Below are 12,108 nucleotides of genomic sequence, written 5' to 3' on the forward strand. Positions count from 1 at the left end.
CACGGCTCGTCTCGGCAAAGACCGGGAGCGCACTCTTAGTCCGGAACCAGTCCGGATGCAAAAACCAAAGCTCCTTGGAAACCCAGTTCGCTAAAACTGGGGTACTCATCAAATTGGAAACCCAGTTCACTAAAACTAGGGTACTGGACGCTTGGTTCGCCACGGCTCATCTACGCAAAGACCGGGAGCGCACTTTTGGTCCGAAACCATTACGGATGCAAAAACCAAAGCTCCTAGGAAACCCAGTTCTATAAAACTCGGGTACTCATCAAATTGGAAACGCAGTTCACTAAAACTAGGGTAGTCGACGCTTGTTTCGCCACGGCTCGTCTCCGCAAAGACTGCGAGCGCACTCCTGGTCCGGAACCAGTCCGGATGCAAAAACCAAAGCTTCTCGGAAACCCAGTTCGCGAAAACTCGGGTACTCATCGAATTGGAAACCCAGTTCACTAAAACTAGGGTACTCGATGCTTGGTTCGACACGGCTCGTCTCCACAAAGACCGGTAGCGTACTCCTGGTCCGGAACCAGTCCGGATGCAAAAACCAAAGCTTCTCGGAAACCCAGTTCGCGAAAACTCGGGTACTCATCGAATTGGAAACCCAGTTCACTAAAACTAGGGTACTCGATGCTTGGTTCGACACGGCTCGTCTCCACAAAGACCGGTAGCGTACTCCTGGTCCGGAACCAGTCCGGATGCAAAAACCAAAGTTCCTTGGAAACCCAGTACGCTAAAACTTGGGTACTCATCCAATTGGAAACCCAGTTCACTAGAACTAGGGTACTCGACGCTTGGTTCGCCACGGCTCGTCTACGCAAAGACCGGGAGCGCACTCTTGGTCCGGAACCACTCCGGTTGCAAAAACCAAAGCTCCTTGGAAACCCAGTTCGCTAAAACTTGGGTACTCATCATATTGGAAACCCAGTTCACTAAAAGTAGGGTACTCGACGCTTGGTTCGCTACGGCTCGTCTCCGCAAAGACCGGGAGCGCACTCCTAGTCCGGAACCAGTCCGGGTGCAAAAACCAAAGCTCCTTGGAAACCCAGTTCGCTAAAACTGGGGTACTCATCAAATTTGAAACCCAGTTCACTAAAACTAGGGTACTCGACGCTTCGTTCGCCACGGCTCGTCTCGGCAAAGACCGGGAGCGCACTCCTAGTCCGGAACCAGTCCGGATGCAAAAACCAAAGCTCCTTGGAAACCCAGTTCGCTAAAACTAGGGTACTCATCAAATTGGAAACCCAGTTCACTAAAACTAGGGTACTGGACGGTTGGTTCGCCACGGCTCATCTACGCAAAGACCGGGAGCGCACTTTTGGTCCGAAACCATTACGGATGCAAAAACCAAAGCTCCTAGGATACCCAGTTCGCTAAAACTAGGGTACTCATCAAATTGGAAACGCAGTTCACTAAAACTAGGGTAGTCGACGCTTGTTTCGCCACGGCTCGTCTCCGCAAAGACTGCGAGCGCACTCCTGGTCCGGAACCAGTCCGGATGCAAAAACCAAAGCTTCTCGGAAACCCAGTTCGCTAAAACTGGGGGTACCCATCAAATTGGAAACCCTGTTCACTAAAACTAGGGTACTCGACACTTGGTTCGCCACGGATCGTCTCCGTAAAGACTAGGAGCGCACTCCTGGTCCGGAACCAGTCCGGATGCAAAAACCAAAGCTCCTCGGAAACCCAGTTCGCCAAAACTCGGGTACTCATCGAATTGGAAACTCAGTTCACTAAAACTAGGGTACTCGACGCTTGGTTCGCCACGGCTCGTCTCCGTAAAGACCGGGAGCGCACCCCTGGTCTGGAACCAGTCCGGATGAAAAAACCAAAGCTCCTAGGAAATCCAGATCGCTAAAACTTAGGTACTCATCAAATTGGAAACCCAGTTAACTAAAACTAGGGTACTCGACGCTTGGTTCGCCACGGCTCGTCTCCGCAAAGACCGGGAGCGTACTCCTGGTCCGGAACCAGTCCGGATGCAAAAACCAAACTTCCTTGGAAATCCAGTACGCTAAAACTTGGGTACTCATCCAATTGGAAACCCAGTTCACTAGAACTAGGGTACTCGACGCTTGGTTCGCCACGGCTCGTCTACGCAAAGACCGGGAGCGCACTCTTGGTCCGGAACCACTCCGGATGCAAAAACCAAAGCTCCTTGGAAACCCAGTTCGCTAAAACTTGGGTACTCATCATATTGGAAACCCAGTTCACTAAAAGTAGGGTACTCGACGCTTGGTTCGCTACGGCTCGTCTCCGCAAAGACCGGGAGAGCACTCCTAGTCCGGAACCAGTCCGGGTGCAAAAACCAAAGCTCCTTGGAAACCCAGTTCGCTAAAACTGGGGTACTCATCAAATTTGAAACCCAGTTCACTAAAACTAGGGTACTCGACGCTTCGTTCGCCACGGCTCGTCTCGGCAAAGACCGGGAGCGCACTCCTAGTCCGGAACCAGTCCGGATGCAAAAACCAAAGCTCCTTGGAAACCCAGTTCGCTAAAACTGGGGTACTCATCAAATTGGAAACCCAGTTCACTAAAACTAGGGTACTGGACGCTTGGTTCGCCACGGCTCATCTATGCAAAGACCGGGAGCGCACTTTTGGTCCGAAACCATTACGGATGCAAAAACCAAAGCTCCTAGGAAACCCAGTTCGCTAAAACTAGGGTACTCATCAAATTGGAAACGCAGTTCACTAAAACTAGGGTACTCGATGCTTGGTTCGCCACGGCTCGTCTCCGCAAAGACCGGGAGCGTACTCCTGGTCCGGAACCAGTCCGGATGCAGAAACCAAAGTTTCTTGGAAATCCAGTACGCTAAAACTTGGGTACTCATCCAATTGGAAACCCAGTTCACTAGAACTAGGGTACTCGACGCTTGGTTCGCCACGGCTCGTCTACGCAAAGACCGGGAGTGCACTCTTGGTCCGGAACCACTCCGGATGCAAAAACCAAAGCTCCTTGGAAACCCAGTTCGCTAAAACTTGGGTACTCATCAAATTGGAAACCCAGTTCACTAAAACTAGGGTACTGGACGGTTGGTTCGCCACGGCTCATCTACGCAAAGACCGGGAGCGCACTTTTGGTCCGAAACCATTACGGATGCAAAAACCAAAGCTCCTAGGAAACCCAGTTCGCTAAAACTAGGGTACTCATCAAATTGGAAACGCAGTTCACTAAAACTAGGGTAGTCGACGCTTGTTTCGCCACGGCTCGTCTCCGCAAAGACTGCGAGCGCACTCCTGGTCCGGAACCAGTCCGGATGCAAAAACCAAAGCTTCTCGGAAACCCAGTTCGCTAAAACTGGGGGTACCCATCAAATTGGAAACCCTGTTCACTAAAACTAGGGTACTCGACACTTGGTTCGCCACGGATCGTCTCCGTAAAGACTAGGAGCGCACTCCTGGTCCGGAACCAGTCCGGATGCAAAAACCAAAGCTCCTCAGAAACCCAGTTCGCCAAAACTCGGGTACTCATCGAATTGGAAACCCAGTTCACTAAAACTAGGGAACTCAACACTTGGTTTGCCACGGCTCGTCTCCACAAAGAGCGGGAGCGCACTCCTGGTCTGGAACCAGTTCGGATGCAAAAACCAAAGCTCCTCGGAAACCCAGTTCGCCAAAACTTGGGTACTCATCAAATTGGAAACCCAGTTCCCTAAAACTTGGGTACTCGCCACTAGGAAACCTAGTCGCTGAAGCTAGGGTACTTGATGGTTAGAACACCACGGTTTGCCCCCGCAAGGACCAGGTTCAACCTAAGCTTGAAACGCCTGTCTGGAGTGTTATCGACACAGCATAGAACCAAACAGTATTAACCAGAAACAGACAAGTGGAGAAGGGGTGGTCAATAAAATTTACTTTCCATTCATGAAGTAGGGCCTTGAAGGGCCATTACAAAAATAACGCCTCAAAAGGCTGTTACAAAAGTTGGGCCTGCAAGGGACCATTACAAAAAGAAATCGTCAAAAGAGAAGGAAGAAGGGGAGCTCAAGGCACCCCCTGGCTACCCCGTGCTGGATCCACCGCCGGGGCCACGGGTGCAGCTGCGGTGGCCGGCTCGTCACCGCCAATCGTCGGTGGGTCAGGGAGAACCATTCCCGTTAAAACCACGGCCGGATTGGATTCCTTAACCTGTTCAAGGCAGTCAAAGAACTCAATCTTGTAGGACTCGCTGGACAGAATAAAGAGTTCGTTCTCCTTTTTCTGAACGGCCGCTATGTGCCTCTCTCGGGCTCTCTCTCTCTCTGAGTGTTGAGGGCTTCTGCTGCCTTCTCCTTCTGTGCGGCCAACTGAGCGGCAAACTCTTCTCTAAGCCGCTTGTTTTCCTCGACTGCCTTTTCAACGGACCTCTGTAGCTCTTTTGCCTCCTGCATCAATTTCCCGCTCTCCTCCTCGGACTTTGTTATTGCCTCAGAAAACTTCTGGCTCTTCTCTCGGAGGTCGTTATAATACAATAAAATCTACAGACCAGCCAGTGTTAACACAGGAAATCGAGGCACGAGATAAAGACAAACCAGGACTCGAGGGCCATCTCATCTGGTAAACTGACAAAAATATGGCCTCATCAGCCGCAGCTGGAGGTTCGTTGAGAACCTGAAGCTTGTCATTGCTAAGGAGAACTTTACTGAGGAGCTCCTTAGCCACCCGGCTCTCACCAAGGCCGGTGTCATTTTTCTGGACGGCCCAATTGGACCGAAAAACATTGTCTCCGGTCCTCGCCGGGGGAGGACGGGCTCCAGCAGATGTCCCCCCGACTTCGAGGACCCCGCACCCCGGCCATAGGCGCCCACCAACCTCACTGTAGTCTTGGCTTTGGGAGGCGGCGCTGTGTCCTGGATTTGGGCCGGACTCGCCATCTCTACGGCCTTTCTTTTCTGGCCCTGCTGGGCCTTCCCGAATTCCCCCTGCCTCATTCTGTCTACCAGAGAGTGTTGTTGCATCTCTGGAAGTCAACATAGACAAACAAAACCAGTCAGAAGCAAGAAAAAGGGGAAAAAGAGTTTTAAAACAAGACTAGTCACATACGTGCTGGGGTCGCAGTACTAAGGCCAAGCCTAACCAGGATCTCTTCCCCGTGGAAATCTGAACAATGAATGGGTCCCTCAAGGTCCAGCTCCTCCCGGATTAGGGCAAATGTCCTCACATCCTCGCCCTTAAGTAACGGCTTGCGACTCATTACGACTGTATCCGGGGCGTCCCATTTCAGAGGAACCGGCCAGGGCTCATTGGACTCCCTGTCCTCGACGTAGAAGAACCTGTTCCTCCATAAGTGTATCGAAGAGGGAATGCCAGTGGTCATTTTCAACTCCGGGCACTGGCTAATGTAAATCCAACCCCCGCCCTTGTGCCTCTTCAATTGTGTGCACGCGCGGAACAACGGCACAGACAAGTTCCTCTGAAGCCGGCCCTGGACGAGGTATACAAACCCCGTCAGCATCCTCCATGAGTTTGGCGCAACCTGAGCCGGAGCCATCCCGTAGTGTCGAAGCACCGTGACGAAGAATGGGTGCAGAGGGAACCTGAGTCCGGCCCTCAATGACTCATCGTATATACAAACATCAGAGCTTTCATTACAAGCCTTATCTCCCTCCGTCGCCTCCCTCAGCCCAAACCTGGGGGGAACACAGTACCTATCCCTACTGCCCACCATCATGGACTCATCAAGCTAATTCTCCTCGCGAAGAGCCTGTACGTTGTATTTAGGATTGGCGTTCATCCGGGCCCTCGCTACGACCTCAACGGCCCGGCCAGGGAGAAAACGTTGTGGACGCCTCAGCGGTGTCACTACCAGCACTCCCCTCTGCTTGGAGATAACTATCCGTTGGGAGCGGAGTGGTGTTCAAATCCAAAATCACTTCGTCCCCAACCACCTCGTCATCACTACCTACGATATCCACACTAACATCAGGACTTGCCATTTGTTGGGCTGGTGTCCTGATCGGCCTATCCTGGGTCCTACCCGACGAACTAGACCCTAAGCTACTAGAAGACGACTCCCCTGAGCCGGACTCAGAACTAGAGCTACTATTTGACATGCAAGCAGGAAAAGAAACGAATGAAAGGCGCGCTCAAGAAGATTACCGGTCAGAACTGAAATCTCCCGGTTTCGAACTGAAAGCTCCAAAATCCACAGCCGTTCACAACCACGAACTACGCAAGCCGAACTGGGCTGAACCGAACTGGCAGAGCAAAAAGCAGAACGAGAGTAAAAAGTGAAAAGTAAGAAATGAAGGGTGAAAACCCTCCTTTTATAAGCCTTGGCGATGGGGGTCTGCATTTAATGAAGGGCACGCGCGTCTAGGGCGCCTGTACGGTGCACATGTCTTTCATTAATGATGGGCACGAACTTCGAGGCAAGAGCGTAAGTAAAAATACGCGCGTATCTCCAAAAGACTAAGGGCATCCGTGAAAGTGCTCGTGTGAAGGATAGCTCTCAAAAGCGATTGAGTCCGGCACAAAAATCAGTCCGGCCCAAGTCGGACTGGATATGACGCGTCTTGCTACACGACAAAAATCAGTGGATATGACGCATCTCGCTACACGACAAAAATCAGTCCGGCCCAAGCCGGACTGGATATGACGCGTCTCGCTACACGACAAAAATCAGTCCGGCCCAAGCCGGACTGGATATGACGCGTCTCGCTAGACGACAAAAATCAGTCCGGCCCAAGCCGGACTGACAAATCTCCGGACTGATTCCCAAGCCGAACTGACAAATTTCCGGACTAATTCCCAGGCCGGACTGACAAATTTCCAGACTGATTCCCAGGCCGGACTGACAAATTTCCAAACTGATTCCCAGGCCGGACTGACAAATTTCCGGACTGATTCCCAGGCCGAACAGACTCCCACCGATCAGAGATGTAACTCACCACACTTCCCCAAGTCATCATAATGACTTGAAGAACTGGGGGGCAACTGATGGGGTATAAAAACAGCAGCCTATTACCTGTCAACACGTGGCCCGAGGATGGCCCACCGCAGACCCCGCGTCAGCAGGGGTAGTTTGGTAATTACAGCAGAGTAGGTGAGCTCGAACCTATAGCTGCCCGACACCTGTCCTGGAGTAATAACTCCCCAACTACCCCAGTTTTCCCTCTATAAAAGGGCTTCCAAAGCTTATAAAAAGGGTAATAACTTCTCACCCACCACTCTTAAACTCGCTCTGCACTCCTGCTCATACTGACTTGAGTGTCGAAGGGCTTGTCCGGAGTAACACTCCGGGTTGGTCATTCTGAACTCATTTGCTCTTTACACAGGGCTCAGCTCCTCAGCTCCCTCACCTCGGTTTCTCGGGTCCTCCAGCTCGGCTCTTACGTCACTGTCATATCTGTTACCGATTTTAGGCCTAACAGTTTGGATCACCCAAACAATGTGGGCCTCCACTGTATTTTAAGCTAGTTTGTAGATAACTTATCTACACTTGTGTGTAGAAAACGTTTCCTCATATATATATACTTTGTTGTTAGTTGGCATTGGATTGGGCAACTTGCTTGGCGATAAGCTCATTATCAGGTTAACAATTTTCAGATGCAGTGGAGCAATAGGCAGATTGTCATTGGATCCCTGGAGCGAGAGGATCTGTGGAGTGGGACTAATTTTTAGTTTTAGGCATATTATTTCAGTTTTATGCAGACATTTTACTTGAGGTAATTGTAATTAACACTACCTATAGAGTTGCAGTTGTTTGTGAACTCTCTGTATCATATTTGGATTTAATGATGTAATTAGATTTTATTTCCGCAAATTTTATTAGTGCCTTTGTATGTTGTGTATGGAAAAGTTAGACGCCTTGCATGCTTGTGGGGGCACCCTATGAGTGTGTGGCGGCGGTCAGGCATGCCTGCTGTGGATCTCGGGTCTGGGCGTGACAATTGGGTTTTTCTAGTTTTCTTGTTCTATCACACACTAAGAGAGAGGGACATAATATACAGTTTGTGCATCACGCCTCTTCAGAAGAGCCAATGTACGATTTAAGTCCATCCAGGTAAGTTAAGCTGTTAGAATAAGCCTTAGGGCAATATCATAGTAACATTTAACACAACCATACTTATTAACAATCACTATAGTGAATGCCAGGACAATAATTTTCTAAAATAGAAACATTGAAATATCCAAATAGTTGGCTTATGAGCTTTTACAAACACGTAGATAAGTTCGAGCAGTATCATAGTGACATTAAAACTTGAATCAGAGTTGTTCATGGAGCCTTGGCTTGTAAAACTTAATTGAGCGTTCATTGATTGGCTGTAATGGTCTGGCATTATTCTGTGCGTCCTGCAAGGAAGAATTTTTAAGCTAAGGTATGCAACTAGTGTGCCTGTTGAAAGATCAGCTACAAGTGTATGTGTTCATGGGGTGTTAATCGTAAAAACTTACATCGTCAACAGCCTTTCTCAATAATTTTACTTGCTCTAGTGAAACACTTCTCACCTGAATGCACAAGTATTAGATTGAAAGTTATAGGAAAAAGAAATGCTTGAGGTCGATAGCCATTGATATGTAACTACTATAAGAAAGTGTTCAAGAGCAACCTCTTTGACCACAGTCCAAACAACATCTTCAGTGCAGGGAGGAGTGGTGAGAGAGCCCATGTATCTGTAGTACTCCCAAATATCCATTTTTAAATGCATTGGGTCCACTACCCCCACTTCTATCTCTATCTCATGGCTATGGGCAATCGACAAAAGAGGTTCCACTAGCTGAGAGAACAACATACGAGCGAGATACATGAGAAGAAGATAAAAGAGACATGTCAAGTTATAAATTTAAGAAAATGCTTACTTTAGAGAGAAAAGGGTCAGCTTGGGGACCGATTTTGTACATGATTCCTACAACAGTAACGTTTTTGTCCGAGGTCTGGTGAACCAGGTGCACTTCTAGGTCGAACCTGCGTTTAGCATATATAGAAAGGCCAACAATTTAATCCAGAACCATTTTTTAACAAGAGCTCGGATCACTTTTTAGAAATTTTGGTTGAGCTTTTACAATAAAATATGGTCAGTTTCGGGTTGATCCAATTCATTTTTTTAGGAAAAGCTCACTCCGATCCGACCGAAATATCCCTGCTATTGTTTAATAAATGTTTTTTAGTTTAGTGAAATGTAACACCTTGTTTAAAATAAAGCATATGGTTGTTAAATAAATGAGGGAAGAGGAGATGAAGCACCTCTTGCCATTGATGGTATGCTCTGAAGGTGAATGCCAGTGGCATTGTAGCAGCACATATTCAGTTTTATCGATACGCATTGTTCCGCTGCCATGGACCCAGCTCAGCTGCATCCATACATCACAAAAAGAGTAATGATCATGCTATAATCACATCTAATTATCTAAGTGTTGCGAAAGGCAAATAAAATACATGAAGGCATGATTTGCAGTCAAGCAAAAATATTCTATGGAATATTACTGGCCACAGTTGTGAGAGATGGGCATGGGGAGACATGAGAGGGTGGGAGTAAGGGGAGATGAAAAGCCCCTACTTGGCCCCATCAATCATGTGGAGCCCATATGGGGTACACACCCGAATATTTCAAAAATAATTGGGCCCGTATATGGCCATATACATCAATTATCTTGGCCCACACATGGTGGACCAAGTGAAATCCTCAACTTGATATACAATTGAAAATATAAAAAAAAGTATATCAGGTCAATTCCTTGCTATAGCTTCCTTTTGTTCACTATTATTTAGGGATTTCTCATAATCTCTCGTCTCAAATCTCTCACCCTCTCTCCTTCTAAGCTCCTTTGTCACCGTTAGGCCCACCGTTACAACGGCCCCGTTAGGCCACCATGATTTTTTTTTCTCAAGGAATATTAGTTTTCCAAGTGGTGAGAAGGTGGTAGAAAGGGTGAATTGGGAGAGAGTTTGAGAGCACAGGATGGAGGACATGGTGCTAATTTGCTGCAGGAAAAACCGGAAAAATAAAACTCGAATTTGAATAGATTTTTTCTTTTCCCTATTTTAAGCCACTTTTCATCATCTCCTCACACATGTCCTCTCAATTTTCTCCCTTTCTCACCCTCTTTGGCCCCTCACAAGTGGATAAATTAATATTCCATGAAAAAAAATTCATGGCTGCCAAACATGGCCTTCATTATATAATTTTTCATGGTTTCGAAACATCCCCTCTGTAAATATCACATTGTTCTAAACACCTTTTTTTGGCAACTGATTCAAGTGCTACCCCTTAGGGCCTTGATCATTGAGAAGGCAACCGATTGAAAGCCCCAACCCGATTATTGGACTCAAAATTAACGGTTTAGATTATCCCAACCGATTATGAACCCCAACCGATTATCGAATTCAAAATTACGAGTCTAATAATCAGCTGCCACAATCTACACGGAATAGGGCGTTAATTTAAAGTCCTTAAATCGGTTTTGGGTTCTCAATCGATTTGGGGTTTTCATGAGTTTTTTTTAATGGTGCAAGCCCATTTAGGCTTTAGCCTAGTATTTTTCAAAAAGTACTATACGGCTTAGACCATAGAATGACCCAAACCGTTCATTTGATGATCCATAACGTAATAGGTTGCGGTGAAAATAATATGTCCATTAGATGATCCTCGCCCTCCGATCAATAGAGTAACTGTATATTATGGATACCTCTATAGATCGAAGGGTTGGATCATCCAATGGAAATGAGATCTGGGGAACAACATATTAACGTTGTGTCCCATCAAATGGATGGTTTGGATCATCCAATGGTTAAAGCCGTATAGTTCATTTTTGAAAAATACTATACTACAAGGGCATACCCTCACAATCTCAAACGCATAGCGCCTTAGAGAAATAAATAAAACTAGATTGGAGATTGCAGATCTCCCTTCTTACACACCGCCCAGTCCTCATGAAGATCTCCCCAGTCATTAGGAATGCTTCAACAAATCCTTTAGTAACAAAAGTGCTCGAAATGGTTGACAGGGTCAAAGCATTTTGCCTTTTGGATGCACCCTTCTTGGATTTCCTTTCTTGTTAGTTCTTACCATTATATCGTGGCCCCTGTTCTTGAGTATTGCATGTGAGGGCTTGTAATTCGTCTTTAATCCCCCTGAATTGTACACCACTTCCACCCTTTCATCCAACAAATCGATTGGAGATTGCATGTTTCCATTCTTACACAACGTCCAGTTCTCATGAAGATCTCCCCAATCTTCAGGGCCCTTACCACTCCCTTCTACATAATTAAACCCCCTCTCATCCTCTGCACCATTAATGGAGAAAATCATCATATTAACAAAAATGAAGTGTAACACGAGGAAATATATGATGTGTGGCTGTATTAACTCGTATTTTTCAAAAAGTACGGCAAGGCCCACACCATAGGATGATCCAAACGGTCAATTTGTTCGGCCACAACGGAAATAGGAGATACACCAAAAATCATTTCCATAGGATAGTCCTAACGGCTCGATCTACAGATGGACTACACATTATGGAAACTTCTATAGAACGGAGGGTTAGGATCATTCTATGCAAACGATTTTTGGGGCACCCATTATTTTCGTTGTGGCCCAACGAGTGGATGGTTTGGATCATCCTATGGTGTGGGCTGTAAGGTACATTTTGAGAAAATAAGGCTTGAAAGGGCCACTTATCATATAAATTCTAGTGTAAAACAATCTAAAAAAGCAAGAAAATGAGATTAGCAGGTTTCGGTCAATTTTTAGAAGCATTACCAACTTCTTGCGATGTTGTGGGGTTTGAATTCGAGATAAGGATTGCAAAAAATGCAACAAAGAAGATTTGGATTCCTGAAATCTTCATGTTTCAGTGCCAAAAAACCTACAAAGGCAACACAACACGAGGTGGGTTTCAGTTTCTTGAAGAAATGTGCTAGGCCCTTGACCGTTTATATAGTAGCAATAATAGAGAAAAGTACGGAATGTGGGCTGCTATTTGGGGAAATTCGGATTACAGGCACATTTTAAAACAAGAACGAAACGCGGGCTAATCTTCAAAATCGGATAGTCAAAAGACCCTGATACCCTTCTGACATCGACAGAGTCCTCCCTTTTCATCACTGCCTATTAAATTGGCACGCTTCACGAGATTCTTTTGGTTCGTTTGAATGGGTATTTGAACCGAAAGAACCTTGGGTCCGTTT

The 12,108-nt window shown here is 46.9% G+C and overlaps 1 protein-coding gene across 1 annotated transcript; it reads right to left on the bottom strand.

Moving 5' to 3' along the window:
* Positions 1-7,996: 7,996 nt before the first annotated feature.
* On the bottom strand, positions 7,997-11,814 carry LOC143854509 (alpha carbonic anhydrase 7-like). The gene is made up of 7 exons (XM_077364509.1): positions 11,681-11,814; positions 10,988-11,205; positions 9,166-9,272; positions 8,781-8,886; positions 8,531-8,698; positions 8,376-8,429; positions 7,997-8,273 (listed from the first exon to the last, which is right to left on the bottom strand). The coding sequence occupies exons 1-7, from the start codon at positions 11,766-11,768 to the stop codon at positions 8,187-8,189; spliced, it is 828 nt and encodes a 275-aa protein (XP_077220624.1). The 5' UTR covers positions 11,769-11,814; the 3' UTR covers positions 7,997-8,186.
* Positions 11,815-12,108: the final 294 nt, after the last annotated feature.

Source organism: Tasmannia lanceolata, unplaced genomic scaffold (assembly GCF_043159265.1).
Source record: "Tasmannia lanceolata isolate RefF3 unplaced genomic scaffold, GAP_Taslan_0.1 ptg000020l, whole genome shotgun sequence".
NCBI classification, from domain to species: Eukaryota; Viridiplantae; Streptophyta; class Magnoliopsida; order Canellales; family Winteraceae; genus Tasmannia; species Tasmannia lanceolata.